Source organism: Patella vulgata, chromosome 8 (genome assembly GCF_932274485.2).
Source record: "Patella vulgata chromosome 8, xgPatVulg1.2, whole genome shotgun sequence".
Taxonomy (NCBI): domain Eukaryota; kingdom Metazoa; phylum Mollusca; class Gastropoda; family Patellidae; genus Patella; species Patella vulgata.
In genome coordinates this window covers 8,823,910-8,846,611 of record NC_065886.2, presented here as the reverse complement: position 1 = coordinate 8,846,611, position 22,702 = coordinate 8,823,910, and the positions used below count along the sequence as shown (strand labels likewise).

Below are 22,702 nucleotides of genomic sequence, written 5' to 3'. Positions count from 1 at the left end.
TACACCTTCGTGTTCTAGGATACACATAGATTCATAAAAACGCTATGATGCAACATTTTAGCGTCTAAAAGTAGCAAAAAGACGGTAAAAAGACGTCAGTGTTATACGGACCATTTCCGCATGAAAGCCGTTCCATACGTGCTGCCGTATCCGTGTACCGTATCACGTATGAGAAATACACAGACATTGATGACGTCACACGCAAAATCCATACGGATACGCGATACGGACCAGGAAATTACGCTTGCCAAAAGTCTCTCATATTATAGTTATATTACGTATCTACTTTAACCGGGTTAACCGAGACGGGTACGTCACGAATAGTGATATGTCCCCTTTGAAATACGGTCCCCGCCCCGCCCGGATCCCACCCCCATTACATTTTTCAACGTCATATCACAACTACCACCCTACCGCCCACCTCTTGCAAGCAAAACCCCTATTACTTAAAGGGATAGACCTTCAATAAGGTTTCCATAAATCTTAAATACTCAGAAATAGTCCTCTATGTAACACTAGCAATAACGTTTTTGTAAGCGAGAATATAATTTTTTTTATTAAAACCGGAAGTGATGTAATTGGTTCAACACGTTCGTTGGTCTCTATAGAAAGCTAAGCGCTCTATTATGTTAACACATCGTCGTATGGATGAAAATCCGCTCATATAAATTATATAGAAATCTGGTTCAAAATTGTTGATCTTGCCCTGTAACCTATTCGGTCGAAAAGGTGGGGTGGGGCCGAATGGTTAACGCGTGCGCGTTTGATCATCAGCCCTGTTATTGAGTCAAGTGGCGTGGTTTCGAATCCCCGCTTGTATGTGACAAAAAGCCCTGCCCTCAAGCGAATTATTGAAATAAAACTGAACCATGTGTTAGACCCGAAATGACCTAGTTTGTGTCGAATGGGAGTTAAACCCCATTTCTCTCTCTCTTCCTCGCTCAGTGGAAAGCATACAGTCTGTCTAGCCATTTGGCGTTTTGCCTTACATTCATACCGTGTGGTGTTCAAAAACTGTAACAAATGCATGTGCTTTTTATACGCCCCTGTCCGTCCGTCCACAATTTGTTTGTGGACACTCTACAGGTCACAATTATTATCCGATTTTGACGAAACTTGAAATATAGATCTATGTCCCAAAGATCTCGATTCCTTTCGATATTGGCATGTATCGGACCATAACTTCATGGATTATGGCCCCTGATCACGTTTTTAGCTTGTGGACACTCTAAAGGTCACAATTTTGATCTGATTTAGATGAAACGTGAAATGTTTCTTTTAGTATATCACCGTTACGCCCTAGTGATTGTTGAGTTCGAATTTTCTGAAAATGGGACCAAAACTGCCGGACAAAATGGCCGCCCCTTGTACGCAAATAGTGTAAAATATGGTATATCAAGGTCATGGGCCCTCTATAGGTCACAATTTTGATCCGATTTTGATGAAACTTGGAATTTATTTTTATATCCCAAAGATCTTGGTTCCTGTCAACATTCGCGCATATCGGATGTAACTTCCTGAATTATGGCCCCTGGTTGTACGAAAAATCGCGCTTTTAGTTTGTGGTCCATCTCGAGGTCACAATGTTTATTCGATTTAAAAAAAAACATTTTAATATATCACCTTTACGGACCACTACTGTCGGAGAAAATGGCCGCCCTTTGTACGCAAATAGTGTAAACATCCGGTATATCAAGGCAGTGGACCTCCTAGAGGTCACAATTTTTATCCGATTTTGATGAAACTTGAAATGCATGTTTATAACCCAAACATCTTGGTTCTTTTCGATATTCGCGCATATCGGATGGACTAAGACTAGTAATTATTTCCCCTTATTTCATGATAGACGAATGTAGTGCGAGTTATAAATAGACAATTTTTCCCTTAATTTTTTTCTCCCCTCTTCCTGCATTTTTTGGTTGACTTTTTGGTCTAGAATTGGAGAAAAGGGATCAAATTTGCAATTTCATAGCAGTTTTGGGTAATACTGATGATATTACAGCGGAGGGATAGGGGGTGTAAAGTGTCTTTCTGCAGAGCAATCATTGTGTCGGAAATGAGATTTTCACCCCAGTCAACTTCAAATCCGCGTAGCAAAAAATCTAAATGGTCAACCCCCTACAAAATTATGATGAGGAGATTGCCAAATGTTGTCCCCATTGTGCCTATAAAGATTGGAACCAACGGAATGTTGAGCAAAAAGCTACAGCCTGTGATGTTACAGTCATTTAACATTGAAGTCAATGGGCAAATAATTGCTAGTCTGAGACCTGATAGTAACGTCCTGAATTATGGCCCTTGATGGTACAAACAAATCGCGGTTTGAGCTTGTGGTCCCTATAGAGGTCACAATTTTATCCGATTTAAAACAAAGTGTGAATATATCACAGTTATACACTAATGGTGGTTGAGTTCGAATTTTGTGAAAATCGGACAAAAACTGACGGACATAATAGCCGCCCCTTGTACATAAATAGTGTAAAAATATGGTACAGGGTATATGGTTGTCGACGCTCTAGATGCCACAGATTTTATCCGATTTGGATGAAACTTTAAATATATGTTTTTATCATAAAGATCTTGGTTCCTGTTGATCATCACACATATCCAAACGTAACTTTCTGGATTATGGCCCCTGAATGGTCGAAAAATCGCATATTTAGCTTGTGGCTCTAGAGGTCACAGTTTTTTTTCCGATTTTAAAAACCGTTTAGATATATCACCATTCCACCATAATGAAGGATGAATTGGAATTTCGGGAAAATCGAAATGAAACTGCCCGACAAAATGGTCGCTTTTTGTACACAAATTGTGTATAAGTGTGTAATACAAAGGTTATGGACCCTCTAGAGTCACAATATTTATCCGATTTTGATGAAACTTAAAACATATCTTTATATTCCAACAATCTCAGTCCCTTTTGATATTTGCGCATTTCAGACCATAACTTTCTGGATTATGGCCGCTGATTGTACAAAAAAAATCGTTTTTGTGTTTAGCTTGTTCTCTATCCATCTCTCGCAAAATGTGGGCGTATATCCTGTCTGGCAGCCCCTGGTTCAATAAGATGGACGTGGAGTTATTTTGATAAAAATTTTACTGAAAGTTAATTATATATATTTTCCCGTTTCCTTTTTTAATTTGAGTTTGATCTACAATGCAACGACTGACGATAATTATCAACGAATAGTTAGTTGTTTCTTTGTGGAACTGTATATTCAGACTATGGACAGTTTATTTCAAAATCAAACTATTTCAGTAACCTTTGTTGTAAGTCTAATATCAATTCAGTATAAACCACACGCTATCTATTCAAATTTAATCTGCACATAAACAATACGTGTCCCGAGGATCGTGTTTAATTTCAATCGTTAGTCGGATTTTTTCTGTGCCACCAAACATATCATTATCACCAGAATAGCAGTTTTATAGAGCCACGGTACATAATTAAAGGTTATTTCACCTGACCTTCCTGATGCCCGATAGATGAGTTAACCAACAGCTGTATTTAAAACTTTTCTTTTATTTCCAAATTACACCAATTTATCTTTAAACTATTCTATAAGATTGGTTGGTGCTTTTGTCTTTAAAGTAAGTTTTTTGCATTGGTTTATGACATATCGTGCTGGATGATTATAGGATTATGTGAGGGAGTGAGTAGAAGGATCAAATGGCCAGTAGTAGTAATAGTGGTAGTAGTAATAGTAATAGTGGTAGCAGCGGTAGTTGCAGTAGTGGTAGTTGTACTACTAGTAGTAGTAGTAATAGTGGTAGTAGTAGTAGTAGTAGTAGTAATAGTGGTAGTAGTAGTAGTAATAGTGGTAGCAGCGGTAGTTGCAGTAGTGGTAGTTGTACTACTAGTAGTAGTAGTGGTAGCAGCGGTAGTTGTAGTGGTGGTAGTGGTAGTAGCGTTAGTTGTAGGTGTGGTAGTAGTAGTAGCTGTAGTTGCAGTAGTGGTAGTGGTAGTATACTATTCAAAAAAAGTAGGGGATATTTGATTTTTAAGTGTTATTAAAGTCACCTAATGAAACTGACGAAGAAACAAATGACAAAATGAAATGAAGTTCACATTCATCGATTTATTCCAAATGATCGTTAGACTAAGTAAGGCACAGACTGACCATTATAAGGGTAAAATGATACCCGGGGTCAAACAGCAAAGTTACCACAGCATCACAACCAAGTCAGTAACGGGTAAATCCTCCTCTGTTTGCCAAACAAGCATTGATCCGAAGTGGCATACTCCTAATGAGACGTCTAAGGTCATTTTGGTCCAGATTGTCTCATTCCTGTTGCAACGCAGCAGCAAGTTCTTGGACATTGGCAGGACGTTGTTGACGTTGACGTAACCTCTGTCCAAGCATGTCCCAGACATGCTCGATGGGGGAGAGGTCGGGACTCAGTGCTGGCCAAGGTAATGTGGTGATGTTCTGTTGTTGGAGGTAACCTGTAACGATCCTGGCCCTGTGACATCTTGCGTTGTCATCCTGGAAGATGAAACGGCGGCCATGACGTCGGGCGAACGGCACAACATGGACTGCCAAGATGTTGTCCCGGTAGTACTGGCCTGTAACACGCCCTGCAACAACCTGTAAAGCCGTTCTTCCAGCAACAGTGATGCCTCCCCACACCATAACAGAACCACCCCCAAATCGATCATGTCTGATGACGTTAACGTCTTGGAAGCGCTCGTTTCGACGACGCCACACCCTCCTACGTCTGTCCAAAAAATCAACAGTGAACCTTGACTCATCTGAAAACATCACATTGCTCCAGCGTCGATTATCCCAGTGTTGACGATCCCTACACCAACGACGTCTTGCCTGAATGTGATGATCTCTCAAACAAGGGATCACGCGAGGACGTCGGGCGCGAAAGGTGACCCCTATGCAGTCGATTCCGAATCGTCTGGCCACTCACTCTCACACCAGTGTCTGTTTGAAGACGAGCGCTGATCTGATTTGCTGTGATGACACGATTTCTCAAGGCCAAGGTACGGATAAATCGATCCTGGGCTTGAGTTGTCGCCCTTGGTCGACCTGAGCGTGGTCTGTCCTGTACAGATTGTGTATCACGGTATCTGGACCATAGCCTGCTTATGACAGACTGAGAAACATTCCTCGTCCGCGCCACAACCGCCTGTGTTGTGCCGATCTGTAGCATGCCAAGGGCATGTAACCTTTCATTTTGGGTAAGCCGACGCATATCAAAATTTGTTTTCTGGTCACTAAAACAATTAAACTGATGTTTCCACCCTGGAATTCAATGCCACAATGACTGTAACATTCAAAGTCAGAGTCGTGCAAATCTTGGGTTGGACCCCCATGATGATCCCAAGCATCACCTGCATTCCATGCGGTAGCTATTGGTGCGTTTGGGCGTCACATGTAACTGGAAATGTTTCTTCTGTTAGGTTCTATAGTGACTTTTTTCGTAGTCATTTGCATATTTTAGTATTATGCCCCCAAAATCAAATATCCCCTACTTTTTTTGAATAGTATAGTAGTAGTAGTAGTAGTGGTAACAGCGGTAGTTGTAGTGGTGGTAGTGGTAGTAGCGTTAGTTGTAGTTGGGTAGTAGTAGTAGCTGTAGTTGCAGTAGTGGTAGTAGTAGTGGTAGTAGTACTACTAGTAGTAGTAGTGATAACAGCGGTAGTTGTAGTGGTGGTAGTTGTACTACTACTAGTAGTAGTGGTAACAGCGGTAGTTGTAGTGGTGGTAGTTGTAGTAGTAGTAGTGGTAGTAGTAGTAGTAGTAGTAGTGGTGGTACCAGCGGTAGTTGTAGTGGTGGTAGTATTAGTAGTAGTAGCGTTAGTAGTAGTTGGGTAGTAGTAGTAGTAGTAGTAGTAGTAGTAGTGGGTTAACAGTTAATATGCACAGGTCCCCCCTCACAAAAATATTCTTTTATATAAGAATTGGTTTCTTTTATTTTAATTTTCTACTTTTTGAACTTGATAATTCTTGGAGTTTTTATTCCACTTTATTTTGGTCGTTGGTCTTATTTTAGATTCTAGGAGATAAACACAGATAGCTGCTTAGAATTCATCTCGACTTCTAATGATTTAAGCGGTATCTAATGAACAATAGAAGTCCGTGAAAAAGTTCAACGATCTCCCCTCCTCCCTCTACAAACTACGAAATGGTGTTTAACGCCCTGCTGTTCTGCTCCAACTGGGCTAATGAAGACGGGCATACGTCATGCAGTGTGCTGTGCGATACAGCAGCACTACGGTCTACTCTTATTTCGAATTCCAACTGTCAAGGGTTCATTTACGTCCAGGCAAATATGTAAAGGGGACCTGGGCTTTTGTCCCATCCGAAGGACTAAACGCTGTTCCTTGCCAGACCCTCGGTCCTGCACCAAGGTGGAACCACGCCGGAACCTTCCGTTGACCTTTTCTGACCAACACCAGGATCTACCAGGATAGCGAACCAACGTCTTACTCACCGAAACACCACGGCTGCCCACAATCTCCGGAAACTATGCTTCCACTATAAGACCTTAAAATAAGCCGTGACCGACTGTAGACACGTGTATTTTTAGGTTTGGCTTCAACTGTTTACTTTAGTTTATTTTAGTTGATATAGAACGGGCGGGTTGTTTAAAGTTAGAGGCCGTACATCGATATAATGGACGATTAGAACTATATATAATTACTTCCTGCTTGTCACTATCTGATCATTTAAACTATTAACATTGACGTTTACTTAATCTGTATCTTTACAGGGGCAGATAACCAGTCAATTAACTTTATTTCAAGCCTTCACTTTTCTCAGACATCAATATCACTGTGACGTGAAAACAGATAACTATTACAAGGGCATATAACTCGTTAATTAACTTTATTTGGGCTCAAACTAGCAATTATTTTCCCATTGACTTCAATGTTAAATGACTGTAACATCACAGGCTGTAGCTTTTTGCTCAACATTCCGTTGGTTCCAATTTTTATAGACACAATGGGACCACATTTGGCAATCTCCTCATCCTAATTTTGTAGAGGGTTGACCGTTTAGTTTTTTTGCCACGAGGATTTGATGTTGACTGGGGTGAAAATCTTCCGACACAATGATTGCTATTGCTCTGCAGAAAGACACTTTACAACCCACCTATCCCTCCGCTGTAATTATGATCAGTATTACCCAAAACTGCTATGAAATTGCAAATTTGATCCATTTTCTCTAATTCTAGACCAAAAAGTCAACCAAAATATGCAGGAAGAGGGGAGAAAAAATTAAGGGAAAAATTATCTATTTATAACTCGCACTACATTACTAGTCTCAGACCATTTCAAGCATGGGCGTAGATTTAGGGGGACGAGGGGGGACGCATCCCCCCTTAGAATCGGAAGGGGGGACGAATAGGTCTCTGCCCCCCCCCCTTATGATTTTGATCGCCAGGACAGATTTTCAGGTTTATATTCACATGATGGTGAGCTTGTTTTGGGGTATCTGGAACTGAATCGGGACTTGGAACAAGAATTGCCATTCTTCAAGCGCCAGTTTTCGGCCAAATCTATTTCACTTGTGCACTAAGCGTTCCTCATTATGTCACCTGAAGTGAGGCAGATGTTCCTTTCTGTCGAATCTCTTCTCGTCTCACACTGCTGAAACCTGCTAGTTCCTGCTCAGCCGAGCGATCCTTCAGCACTCTGCGCCGTATCAAATCTTGGCTGCACAACTCCATGACGCAAACCCGACTGAAACACTTGATGGCGTATGCGGTGCATAATGAACCCCAAGATATTCAAAAAGAACAGTCCTGATCGTAGAACGAACGTTTTTGGACGATTCACTTAACTTCATGAACAATTAATATTTATGCAGCTTTGATGTAGGTAGTCAATTTTTCCATAGTGTCGTCATATTACCCCTAGTTACAGGCTTCATCGAAATAAAATTGGTACAGTAAACTGTTCGTAATTATTTATTTCGTTTGGTAATGAAATGTTCCAGGTTCCAGTGTGTGCCGCCCCCCCCCCCCCCAAAGTTATGACAAATCCACGCCCTTGATTTCAAGCCTTTCTGTGACTGACATCAATATCCCCGTGACTTTAAAATTCGCCTTGTCAATTTACATAATTTACATCAACCCCCCGTCAATCGTGTGCGAGTCCTATGAACCCAATAAAAATTGACCTTAACTTCCGCAGAGGGTGATATCGCAGACATATGTTTTTTTAAGAAGCTTTCTAAATAAACCAGTAGTGTTTGAGAGGCAGGTAGGTCCAGCGTAGGAATGTGAGGGGGGGGGGGCGAACTATTGAAATAAAATATGTTAGTCCCCTAATGATGTTAAACCCCATTTATCCCTCTTTACCCCCTCCCCCGCGCCTTGTGTGTGATGGATAATGGCCGAAGATTGTCCATTATGTAAATATAAAGAACAACTGAGGGGCGTTAGCCCCAAATTTTTTCTTTGTATTTACATAATGGACAGTCTGAGGCTATTATCAAACTTAAAACATAGCACCATAGAGATACAAATAATGGATAGTTTTCTAAAACAACAAGCCATAAAATAATGGATATATTCTTAAAACAACATGCACATGCTCATGAATGCATGTGACAAAACACTCCAGTCATACAAAGCAAGCATACACAGACAGTCCAAAATATTCTACATGGAGACGACATGTTTACAACACAGTCGAAAACAAATATTAATAATGAGAATATATTATGTGATAAGCATTTGGATACCGATTACATTGGTAATGTACTCGATATGGAAGATAATAGCCGTAACAATTGTGATGTTCTTGATGTGGGGATAATAGCCGGAAAAGTTGTGATGGAAAGGCTGCTCAGAGAATGATTTAGATATTGATAATTTTCTTAATACTGTAGTTTTTATGGAGGGTACTAGCCGTCCCAATTTTGATTTAAAATTTAATATATACTCTGATATAAGTGACAGGACACAGGATCAAAGGCACAAACCAATTCACGAAATTCAAACTCAACTGTCATTATGGTGTAATGGTAGGGTGGCCCATGTACTCACAGAAATACAGTCCACCGCTGATAGTTCGAGACTACCACTGAAGCGTGCACATTCGCCGTGCCGAGACCAACTTTCTGACAGTATGATACTATAAATAGCCATGGCACGTGCAATTCTCTACAAATCTATCAACTATTACAGCCGTAAAAAAATTATTGTTGTCGATTTTGAATAGCAGTAAAATTAAGCTTCTTGGTTATTACAGCAGATTTAGAAATTACGTTCGTTTCATTTTTTAAATCGCTTTATCATTAACTGTACCGTTAAGAGCGGCATCTTTTGGTTTAGTACAAATAGTATCTCTGAATCACTCGGGTTAGGCAGGAACATGATACTAGCAGTAGTTTCATTTTACTTTTACAAGCGTCTTAAAACGATTGTTGAGCTACCTAACGTGCTTATTTCTAATTTCAATTTCTTGTTCTAGCTTACTGTTATGTTTCGTAAAAAAGTAGTCTTGATTATCCCGACCTGTCAATCAGACGTAGAATGGTCGATAGACTGGTTAAGCGAGACTAATTTCAAAACAAGGGCACGTAACCTATCTTTTACTCAAAAGTGTCTGGATGTTATAGACGACTCTTGGAACCAGTTTTCAGTCTATTATTTATACATGATTAATGGTCATAGCTTATTAAGTACAACATGATCGTTTATTTAGTGACTATAATTGTGTGAAACTGATTTGAGGCTTGGCATATATATAAATATTGTGGCGTAATTCTCGAGATATATGGAGATATTTATTTATGGTGGGTCACCCTAGTAATGGTGATATATTTGAACGTTTTTTATAATCGGATAAAAATTGTGACCTGCATAGGTTCCACAGGCTCAAAACACGTTTTTTTTTGTTCAATCCGGGGCCGCAATCCAGGAAGTTACGGTCCGATGCGCCAATATCGCAAGGAATCGATATCTTTGGATTATAAACACACATGTTCAGTTTCACCTTAATGGGCTAATAATTGTGACCTCTAGTGTGTACAGTCAGGGGCCGTAATCCACGAAGTTACGGTCCCATACAAGCCAATATCGAAAGGAACCGAGATCTTTGGGATATATACATATATTTCAAGTTATGACCTGTAGAGTGTCCACAAAGAAGATGTGAAAATGTGGGCGTATAAAAACGTATCATCGATCTAGTGCCGAACGTACTATTAAACGGATAAGTGGAATTCTTTATGTAGACAAACACGTGAAATCAACATTCGGTCATGTGACATTTCGGTAACTATGAGGTTTTAAAGTAATTTCATGTTCTGTAATTTAATTTGTTCAGAGAATAAATTATCACAAAATACATGTTCATTTTTCAGATACGTGTCTAGTATTATTTTCTTAAACAATCGTCTATTATTTATACAACTGTCCATTATCTATAAAACTGTCCATTATTTATTGAAAATAATGGACAGTTTTATAAATAATAGACGATTGTTTAAGAAAAGCGTACATTCTACTATATAATGGTTAAAAACATCAAAGGGTGACGTCATATCTATGTTTTAAATAATATTATTGTATCTTGAACTAATTATTGGATTCAAAGATTGTAGAGTTGTCATAATTATCTCACGCACTTATTGAATGAGTGATGGGTTGACACATACAAAGATTTATAATTTGGTAAACATTGCTGGTTCTATGTGAAAACAAAATATCACCAGGACACTTGTGATAGGATGATTAGCTTAGTAACCAATCATTATAATTAAATAATTGACAGGTGTCTCAAGGACACCGTGAATGATATAAGACTAATTTAGGTCCGATGGATTTTAGACAGCCGCTAGATATGCATTGAGAGAGGAGATACCATGTAGATACCGTTGAGGTTCAAGAGACTCCATCTGGATCAGAATGCCCCGTTAAGTCGTAGGAGAGTCGTATGATATTGTCTTTCCGTCAGTAAACTCGTTCTGCGAATTAAGGGTGGAGAGCAAGACATCTTAATTTTAAGTCTTGTAATGTAATCCGAGCTTGTAACCTATGTATCCAATGCTTGATATAAAATGTAGAAACGAACTGCTGCAGTGTTATTCCCGGTAGATAAACGTCTTAAAACCACTGAAATAGTAAGAAGAAAATACACAACTTGAAAATTGGTCCTAGCCGTAAGAAGAGAATTACAAATACTAGACGATCACAAGGCTCAAAAAAGTATGCGTCACACGTTAGATGTCGGGAGTTTTTGGCCTATTAGCTTTCCACATCTGACTAGCGACGCACTGCGCTGCATAGTGCTATATGTAATTGGTCAGAATTGCGAATTGTGCACAAACAGCAGGAAATGCATATTTGTTTCATAATTAAAGATAGATTGCTATAATAGCTAAAAACTAGACAATGAAAAGTGAACATCTTGAAAATCTCAAACAAATTACTTTATTCTGAGTGAAGTTAGGGCTGTTTGGAGAATAGCGGGGTCTCGATTGCCATTACTATCGTTATTAACATAGAAAACAAAGTCTCGATTATATAATTTTTAAATAAAGCATTAACCACCAATCGTGCTTAAATCCGTTGACAATCACGAGCATCCGATGGCATACGGAGTTGATTATGATCTTGTCAAGTTAATAAAAGTCTAATTAATAAACTATATATAAACAAAGACTTGCAATAATCAGATTTAGCTGTAGGATAATGCATCCTTAAAGTTTTCAGATTACGATGAACCATGTTAGTTAGGGTTTATGTGAAACCTGATGGTACGTCCCCATTCTGATAGAACAGAAAAGCATTTGGGTCCCCAGAGATTTGTAAAATGTCACAAGGGGTCCACGAGTGGACGAAAGACTGGCAACCGGTGGTATGGATTATTGATTGAATATATATTTACAGTTTCTTACGTGATGAAAAGTATCCCTCAGAATTGTATTCTCAAAAAATATAAAATGCTAGTAAAAATACATATTTATAATATCATCATTTTCTGTTCGATTTCTATACAAGCTTTATCTTTCTGTTTATCTCCTATGCCGCCATTTATATCATCATTTATGCCGCCATTTATATCATCATTTATGCCGCCATTTATATCCTGAAAATTACAATAGAACATATTAGTGTTACCCGTAACAAATTTAAACATGGCTTCCGCTTGTCCAGCTTCGATAATTTCTTGCTTTATTTCCATAGAATTGATCCCATGAAATCTCAGAGTTTGCGTGTTTTGTATAAATTTTGAAGTACTTTTAAAATGATATTATATAGAAGAAAACAATTATTGCATTTTGTGAAAATTATATAACACTATTTTCCATGTTTTAAAAAATAGGAAAAGTTTTAAGAGCTGAGGTTAGGGAAATACTAGAGTGACATTAGTGTTGGGTTCATTTCACTTGAGTAATTAAACGCTAAAAGAAAGTTGTAAATCTGGTCGGGTGAAACGTGAGTTAGGGTTACGGTTTCGAACTCAACCATAAAAAATGTGACTCTAGAGTGACCACGTGCTAAAAACGCGTTTTTTCGTACAATGAAGGGCCATAATTCAGGAAATTACGATCCGATATGCGTGAATATCGATAGGAACCAAGATCTTTGAGTTATAAACATGTACTTTAAGTTTCATCAAAATCGGATCAAAATTATGGCCTCTAGAGGGCCCACAACCTTGATATACCAGATATTTACACTATTTGCGTACGAGGGGCGGCCATTTTGTCCGGCATTTTTAGTCCGATTTTCATTACAATTTAACGGTGATATATTCAAACGTTTTTTTGGTTTTTTTTAAAACAGATAAAAATTGTTAGCTCTAGAGGACCACAAGTTAAAAACGCGATTTTGCGTACAATAAAGGGCCATAATTCAGATATCGAAGGGAGCCAGGATCTTTGGGTTATAAACATGTATTTTAAGTTTCATCAAAATCGGATCAAAATTATGACTTCTAGAGGGTCCACAAGCTAAACACGTGATTTTTCGTACAATATACGTCCACATGAAAATCTGAGCGTATAACGTATAAAAATTAAGTTATAACTGCGTGTCTCACCTATATCATATCCACTGATAATCTACTGATATGTAGACAGAACAAACTAATTATTATAAATGACCACTATTTTTAATTTCAAATAAATATATTTTCCATAGTAATCTTTTTATCTTTTTTCTAAGGTGAATATCAGATTAAATGCAGCAGGCAGGTTATTTCTTTTACTGACACAAACTCTAACACTACCACTAATTTTTTGTTCAGATCTCACTCAATTTGTTTAATTACAAAAGACAATTCTTTTCTAAAAATAGAAACGCTTTACGCCAACTTTTACAAATGAACATTAATATACACTCCTCCTGCCCCCTACCACCCGCGACCACCCAAAATTACTAAACCACCAAAACTTCTCTATTTTATTCATATCAGCACTTCTACGACAAGACCTCAGCTTAAATGTTAATTAACATCCCGCTGACCTACTTATACAGATGACACAGGTAATTATCGTTCGCTGAGTTCTTGGACTCAACCAGACTCGTCTTATAAAACAATTAGATTTGACGCTTAACCAATGTCGTTAACTGACTTGATATAAATGAAATGAAATTGGGTTTAACGTCCTACTTGTCTGCACCGACTCGGATAAAGAAGACGGGCATACGCAATGCCTGGTCACTTGGACTACGGTCAACTGTATATAGGTTTCTTTTACGTGCACGCAATGTGTACATGGGACCTCCTGGTGAACGAGCCAGCGTCTTTCTCACTGTGCCACCACGGCTCCAAATTTGTGTATGCTTGATTTTATTACCTTTATTTTTTGGATAAGCGACTCAGTCTGTGGTGTCTTCTGCATTTTGAAGTGGGCAAAATACTCGAGGTCAGCTTTCACACCCTCGCCATCCTCCATCTCACCGTCTAGCTTGCACCCCCGGACCAACAGAGAGTTCGACGAGCCTAGAATAACCAGACCTAAAAATCCCGTAGCGTGGGATGTCCAGTAACTAAGCTGTTCGTAGGAAGGGAATAAATACAGATCTTGGAGAAGCCAGAGTCCACGCCAACAAGACACAGGTGCCACACAAACAATCAATATAAACAAATCTTCCATAATAATTTTACATAGAGTCTGATTTTCTACATATTTTGAGATCCTTGCTATATAATTCTGAACACTCATCGTTGCTATCGCGACGCCATAGCCTATCACCAGAGAATAAAGTGCAGTGGTTGACATTTGATCCGGAAATAAACCGAGATCTAGAAAATGCCACAATCCTCTCCATACGACGATAATCAGAGAATGAATAATGGTGGCTGTAAAAATGGAATCTAATACGAACCATGGCATGTTCACCTGTAATACACAAATATAAGTATCTTGTACAGGACGTATCTTGTACAGAGAGATAGGGGCGGGGGTGGAGGGGGGGGCATCTTCAATGTCAAGGTTTCCGTGGAGGTCGCCATGTTTGATCTGAGCGGGTTTGTGTCACATTCTCTGCTTGTACGCTACTGTTCATTTGACCGCTATAACGGGTGATAACGTAGCCATAAGTTCGGGAATTGCGCAAAGTTGCTTCAGGAACAAAGGGGTCGAGGAAGACACGCAAACTAGGTCATTTCGGGACTAACATGTGGTTCAGTTTTATTTCAATAACACGCTTGTTGGTAGGGGTCACGCCACAATGATATACTATTACTTTATGATCTAATGCACACGCACGCGTTAAACGGGGTATCATTTTACTACGTCATTCTTCTCGTCATATTGCTAGTTTTAGCTAAACTACGTGATGGTTTGTATCCAGATATCATACCATCTATCCTAATGTTACAGAAGAATAAAGTCCCGGAGACCGATCCTTGTGGCACCCCAGCATACATGTTTCTGAGATCAGTGACTCTTCTACAATGACCACAGTTGGGGTTTTTCTGTAAATTACTGTAATATGGTCTTTGAATTATTCCAACAGACCATACCCAGGCCAGTCCAAAAACTTTATCGATTGCTGCCTACAAAAATAAAATATATGAGTGAACTTTGCATTACCCTTTCGCAGACATGGCGGTATATTAGCGTGAATGTGAGAATGTTATATTTGATCATCTCGTGTAAGAATTCGGTCAGTTGATGAAAAGGGTGATTTGTTTAGACGTTGACTATGATGATGATGATAGCGACAATGGTGACCACGACGATATGATTTGAAATTGATGGCTGTCGCTAATAATTAAACCATAAAGAAGTCATTTTACTTACTTTAGAATGGAATCGCGTAGAAACCTTGAAATATCGTGATCTGTAAAAATCTACATCAATCATAATCGGAACACACAAAACATTGATATATGATCGAAGTAGGAATAGAGCCAAGGCAGCGACACCAGTAATTATCGCATCGTTTAACCAGTTGATTTCTGTATGCAGATCTAAAAGAGTCCATAATCCGCGCCAATGACTAACGATAGAGACGGCAAATACGTACGTATATAAACGTGACGTAATCACATACGGTACTGGTGACAAGCCCGTGAAATACCTCTCTTGTAGAGACTGGGTTGCATACATGACGACGTTTATAATCAGTCCAGTAACAATACAGATCAAACAACTCAGTTCGGCATTAGAAGGGTATATATAGTAGGTCTCTAGCATCCAGGTTCCTCGCCAAAAAAGTACAACAAACGGTGTATGTAAAATATACGTAATAAGAACATCAATGACGTGACCCCTCGATATACAATTCCAGTCCTTCATGGCTTCGTTGACTCTTTCACACGATGTTTAAATTTACGGAGTCGTATAGATCTGGAAAATACATTTTAATCATTATTAAACATTAGCTATTTATACAGCGTTGTGCGTCTATATAGGATGTTACATGGTCGTGCCCCGTGAAAATTCTTTATAGGATATTGCACGGTGGGACACTGTGAAGCCTCTTTAAGCTGTTGCACGGGTGGAGTTCTGTGACGCTTCCTCGTGGAAATTCGTAAAACCGATCCTAGTGTAACTCCGAAAACGGAAGTGATAGTGCAACGTCACAAGGCCTATGTTTTTCCCAGTTTCGAACAGCCGTAATACTCAAAATCTTAATATCGGGGCAGCCCTAGTGTAGCTACTAAGAAATAAAGAAATGGACAAACGATAGTGACAAATATATTGTAGATTTGATTAGTATTCCTTAGTATTAAATAAATAAATAAATAAAAAAATAAATAAATAAATAAATACTTGGTAGATCTACTTGCCTGATGTAGATATAAATTTGAAGGAGCAAAAATTAAGCGTGTGAAAGTATATATATTGAAATTATAGCCGGTCTCTTTAAATTTAAGTCGACTGAAGCTGAATATAAATGAAATTGAGTTTATTCTATTCTTGAATTAACATGGTTAATGAACATGGTTAATGGTTCGGTTTAAATGACGAGTAATTAAATTCAAAAGGGTGGGCGATTATTTTTAAGTATCTATTCAGGTAAAATTCCAGTACATTAATTTTAAGTGTTCCAGTCAACCGATATAGATTTACAGTATAATGTGATGGGTCTGTTTGTTACAGTACAGTCAGACGATGACCGACCTTTTAATTTATAGTTTATTATAAGAAAAGACGTATTCTTTTTCTTAAATAATTAGGTCACGTGTTGATTATAAAGATGTATTCTTTTTTGTGTTGATTATAAAGATTTAATCCCCTTAAATAATTATTATGTTCATATATTAATTATAAAAATGTATTCTTTTTAAATAATTTTTTAAATAATTAGGTCACATGTTCGACCCACAAATCTTTTGTTTTGTCCGATAGCATGATATTTTCAATAACACGAAAAAAATAAATACATACACGAGATGGGTTAATAACTATAAACTGTCAATCACAATTCGGTGATGAGTAAATTAAAGATATATTAGTATTATGGGAGATTAGATAAAGAGCTGTCAGTTACACTATAATAGTTAAAAACTAGATAATGTAAAGGGAATTTGCTGAAAATGTCAATTAAATTGATCCACTCTGAACCGAGATTTTAGCGATTGAATTTTCGGCCTAGCCTCGATCATCATTACCAAAGTCGGTACGATAGAAACATAGTCTCGATTATCCATTTCATGATTAAATCATGAATGAAAGTCGAGCAGAAAATTGGAACCTAATCCAATAAAAATCGCAGGCTAGCGATGCGATCGAGGGTTGATTATGGTCTGGATAAGTTAATTAATGTCTAATTAATAATTTAGATAACATTTCAGGTCTAAAGAAAGACCTGCAATAGGCAGATTTAGCTCTTGTATAATGTTTGTTTAAGAGGAAAAGCCTTTATCGCTGACAAGGAATTGCGTCTAGTCATACGGGTGGGACGAAACAGGGCTATAGGGCACGTGATTTGTTTGCCGGCGATTGTTTCTTAGGGCTAAGTCTTGTGTTAGGGTTAGGGTTAACGCTTGACGAAATCTGCAGTTGACCTTAACATTAAGATCTATAACCATGGTGACTGGCACCTAGGCCACCCATTAGCAGGGTTGGTAAAGGAAAATGGGAATGCGGGACGTTATTTAAAGCCCATTTCATTTCCCTTTGTTGGACCCGAAAGGAAATAACTTACCTGTGATGTTTTATCCCTCCGCAGGTTAATGTACTGATAAAATGTTGAGTGATGAACACTGCCCGATATGCAATTTTTTTTCCAACTGACAGCCATTGCACTTCTATTCGGCCGCTGGTTGGCTGAAACTTTGACGTCATATTCAAAGAAAAGAATGTTGTTCGTCAGTTTTATGCAATTTGGCAAGTTATTTTATCTATTCAACCTCTTCAAGGCTCATTTATGTTACATTTACCGCGATTGTAGTACACATGCGATACATAGGCTCGTACACAGTATACATTATGCCATGGGACCTTTACTGCAGCCAAGAAAAAAAAAACGCAATTTTTGGCATGAGGAATTCTCTTGCACAACGTAGGCTACTTCCGACGAACAATCGTCGGTGGCGAAAATTGGTTTAGCGTGCACTGAGTGTTAATCCAGCAGCGACCAATAATCCTTAGTGTGCTCGCGCACACCAGTAAGAGCAATTCTGAACCACTCTTGGTCAGTGTGTACCGAGCTTTGAGCATCATTCTAAACCAGTCCTTGTTAGTCTAAACTAGTTCCTTTCAGTGTGCGCAGCCCTTTAGGGGTCAGTGCATTTCTAGGTTCAGGAGATTAATATCGTGATCTAACATATATTTAAATATGGATACCTTTGGCTTATGTCTATGAATATTAAATAAGTAGTCGTTTGCATTTCTCGGACTTAATCCACGATATAATATGCCCATTGGGAGTATTTAAAGATACATTATGTAAGATTAGATAAAGAGCCGACAGTTCTCGCTATAATAGTTACAAAATAGATAACAAAAAGGGAATATATTGAAATTTCCGTCAAATTACCTTACTCTGGGTCAGGTTATTGTCGTTACAATAACAGTGTGCCTCATTGCTACCGTTGTTACGATAATAAAAAATTTATTAAATTTTAACCCAAATCGTATTTACATCTGTTAGTGTTAAAAATCTAGAGTAAACGATGACATCGAGGGTTGATAATGGTCTTGGTACATGTAAGTTAACTTAGATAACATTTCAGGCCTAAAGAAAGACCAGCAATCGGCAGATTTAGCTCTTGCATAATGTATGTTTAAGCAAAATAATTATAAGCACGTGTTAATGGCCTCAAGGACACAGGAGTCCCACCATAGTCTTTTCGTTGCTAAGGGCCTCTATGGGTTTTAACCCGGCCGTGCTTTCTCAATAACTTACCGATTGATCAACCAACATGCCATGTCGATCGTACTTCTTGAATTGGCGGAGCCTTAGACGTTTTTCGCAGAAGAAGAAGAAAAAGGACAACAACAACAAGATGGGTAGCGCTTGGTGCCCACTTCCAGATTCAAAAAAATCTATCCAAAGAAGAGCAAATATAGCCCTTGCTTTGATCGTCTGGTGGCACGGATGGGTATATAGTCCAAAAGGGCCCTGATGTAGGCCGGTCTAATATGTTTGTGATGTAGGTAATTTGTATTATTTTACTTCAGGCAATATGTCATAAAATACTAGTATGACAAATATCAGGAACACGTTGATTGTCACCGATTGTAACTAATACTAGACATTTATATATATATATATATATATATATATATATATATATATATATATATATATATATATGAAATGAGATGGGGTTTAACGTCCTGCTGTTCTGGTCCGATTGTGCTAATTAAGACGGGACATAATATATTCTTCAAAAAAAAAGTAGGGGATATTCAGAAACAATACAAAACTGCGGAAATGCACTGCTGTTTTTATTAGAGGTAACCAGTGTATGTTAATAACAGGCCAATTGCCTACACATGAACATAAACAGTTCATATGGGCGGCTTATCTGACAGCCCCATTTCACTCGCAAAGAGATACAAGTGAAAATGTCAAAAGTGAAAATGGACGTTTTTGTTTTTTGTCCTCAAACATTCAGCAATTCGTCGTGGCATCCTCCTAATCAACCGTCCAATCATGATTTGGGGCAATCTGACCCACTCCACTTGCAGTGCCACGGTCTCCCGATCAAATTAAACGTAACACACTAAAGCAAATATACGCTAAACAGTAAATCTTATGCAAGAACCGATAGGAAAGCAAACATGGATAGGATAAACCAGCAAGCGGAAGTTTTCATCAACCCTTCCTTGAAGTGTCCAATTTGACAATGAACCCCTCCCACGAATAGGTGCTATTGCGTGTCGCATGTGCAGCTCAGTGGTTCTGTTGGGAAGATAAGTTCTTCATCTGTGAACATACTCTCAAAGCATGTCAAGTGTCCATGACTATTTATCATATGACAACCTGCATAGGTATTTGCATTTCAATATCCCCTACTTATTATGATATCTTATAATAATGAAGTGGGATGAAATGGGGTTGAACGTCCTTACTGTTCTACTCCGATTGGGCTAATGAAGACGGGATATTATAATAAGGTTCCCCAATACAGAATTATTAGCTACTCCACATCAAGTCAATAAATTAAAACAACATTAACCGATACGTTCTTCCTCGATCCCTCTTGCGTTTACGTTGTCCATTACTTAGCGTTCAGATTAATATGGGGAGTCGCGGTGGCTCAGTAAGTAAACGCTGGCTTGCAAGCCACGCGAAAGTTAACCGGACTTTTGGAACCATTTGTGTCCACGCGACACAAACTAGGTCACTTCTGAGCTAACGTATGGTTCTATTTTTTTCCAATAACTCGCTTGTGCGTAGGGGTGCTTCAGTCGGAAACCGGAGGGCCCGGAGAAAACCCACGAAGTTGGACAGGCGACCCTACTCTTTGTCACGTACGAGCGAGGATTCCAAACTACGCCACTTGGCTCAATGACAGACCGCCTGATCCAACGCCGGTCGTGAGTGTAATGGGTTAATTCTATGGTAGAAACTCTTAGAAGCGTTTTCCCCAGTCGCTTTGTAATTGTTGGGATTATTAGGTCACTTAGGATATCAGTAAACAAAAATAAAATTTATTTTACCATAGTTACGTAATGTCGTTAAGCTATTATGGCTATCATTTTGAAACAGCTTGTTTTCTTTAGTAAAAACGTTCAGACCGAACTCCTACACACTCGTTAATTATTATACAAAACTTCTGCCACTGCGCCAATGATATGGATTTGACATTTAGTTTTTAGTTTTATTGCGTGAGTATGTACAAAGCTCGAGAACAGCTAATGTCAACCTGCATGTGGGAGTTGGTTAATTATTGCTTGTCAGTGATGCAGGACAGAGGCTCTGACAAGGGATAACGTATAGTTGTTCGGGTGGGACGAAATACCGAGGTCCCGTGTACACATTGGCGTGCACGTAAAAGAACCTTTGGCAGTTGAAATTCGGAATAATCGTGGGCCCAATCTGATTAAAACACAAATCCTATTTCGTTTCGTTTTCTTTAGTTCAAAATTTCGTTATACTACACTAGGATCTGGAAGAGGTGTTATATACTTCGCGTTGTGGTTGATGTCAGGGATTAGCCAATGAAACGGTCTGTTACGGTGAATTTTTTGTGGGTATCCTACAGATTGGTTAATCAACTGTCTTACGTCATAGGGTCAAAAATCGCTCGTTTGACCTCTGACGTGACCTCCCACTAAAACCGGTCAGATCTTCGTGTAGTAGAGGCCATCAAAAGTATAAAAAACGAAACGAAATATAGATGTGTATTTTAATCAGATTGATCGTGGGCCGTAGCGCAGCAGCCCACACCTGCCCCCCATCCAAGCACACTGCATAGGGAATGTCTTCATATGAGAGTAGTCCGTAGCACCACTGCCCGTTCAAAATGTCCCTCATAGAAATGTCCCTCATACGCATAGAGCGTATGAAACACGTATGCAATGAGTACACAACGGATGCATGGCGTTTTCAAACGGAGGGCACGTTTTTTCCCTGTTTTACATCCTCTTTGCATCCGTAAGTGCAGTGGGACCGGGCCTTTAAGTTGATATTACTTATCTCAACACTGAATCTCAAATAACAAATTTACGAACGATAAAAGATAGTCATGCACACGAGCATTCAAAATTAGCAGTAGGTATTACCAAAATTAGCAATACACGTGAAAATATTAAGAGACGTGGGTCTGTTGGCGTTGCACTGCCATTTCACGTTTCGCAGAGATATAGTACTTCCGGTTTCACGAACCTCTTATAAGTAAGTGACGCAGGTCTTCTATCCGTGAAAATCTGGACAAACAGTTTCAGTTTTTGAAATATAAAACCCGCTAAAATAAACACTCAGTAAACGTTCGATATTTTATTGCGAACTTTGTCAAAACATGGCGATTTGAATTTCACAGAATTCGATTGGGAGCTAATTTCGCTGATAAATGCGTTCTTTTTCTTTTTTTCTTTCAAGCTAATATACATAGACACAAGGAAATCTCAAATGAGTGTAGAATGGTCATTAACCGATACAATAAATGTCAACAACAACATCCCACGCAGGCTATAACAACTTTACAGCGAAACGCAGGAACAATTAAGGCTTAAAAACGTGTTGTCCACCACCTCTGGCAATCATACAGTGAACCAATCTGAATCCCGGAGATTTAAACAAAGGGTAAACTTATCTTTAGGGTCGATATTGACAGTGAACGGTGTGTAACGTTGTCGCGTGGAGCAGATAAGCCTCTGAATGCTTGTGTGGACACTTCTTCACCCTAGTTGCAATGCTACTTCCTATATGGAGCGAAAATGAAAAGAAATGAAATGGGGTTTAACTTCCTACTGTTCTGCTCTGAACTGGGCTAACGGCACTACGGCCTACTCTTATATCGAATTCCAACTGTCAAGGGATCTTTTATGTGCACGCCAATGTGATCACGGGACCTCAGTTGTTCGTCCCATCCGAACGACTAGACAGCTGTGCTTGTCAGGCCCTCCGTCCTACATCACTGACAAGGGGGAACCACGCCGGAAAATCTGGATGAACTTTCTCGGCCAATGCAGAGATCGAACACCCGACCTGCAGGCTAGCGAGCCAGCGTCTTACCCGCTCAGCCACCGTGACACCGCCCCCCCCCCCCCATGAGACCGACATTTTATTTTTTAAATCAACTAATACACTAAGTACATTTCGAGAATTTTGAGAAGTATTTATTCCGCATCCATCAAATTAAAAAAAAAGTTTA

At 38.9% G+C, this 22,702-nt stretch overlaps 1 protein-coding gene across 1 annotated transcript; it reads right to left on the bottom strand.

Moving 5' to 3' along the window:
- Positions 1-11,367: 11,367 nt before the first annotated feature.
- Positions 11,368-17,863, bottom strand: LOC126830999 (uncharacterized). Its single transcript, XM_050561616.2, has 4 exons — positions 17,581-17,863; positions 15,228-15,776; positions 13,776-14,321; positions 11,368-12,058 (listed from the first exon to the last, which is right to left on the bottom strand). The coding sequence occupies exons 2-4, from the start codon at positions 15,723-15,725 to the stop codon at positions 11,933-11,935; spliced, it is 1,170 nt and encodes a 389-aa protein (XP_050417573.2). The 5' UTR covers positions 15,726-15,776; positions 17,581-17,863; the 3' UTR covers positions 11,368-11,932.
- Between the last annotated feature and the right edge of the window lie 4,839 nt (positions 17,864-22,702).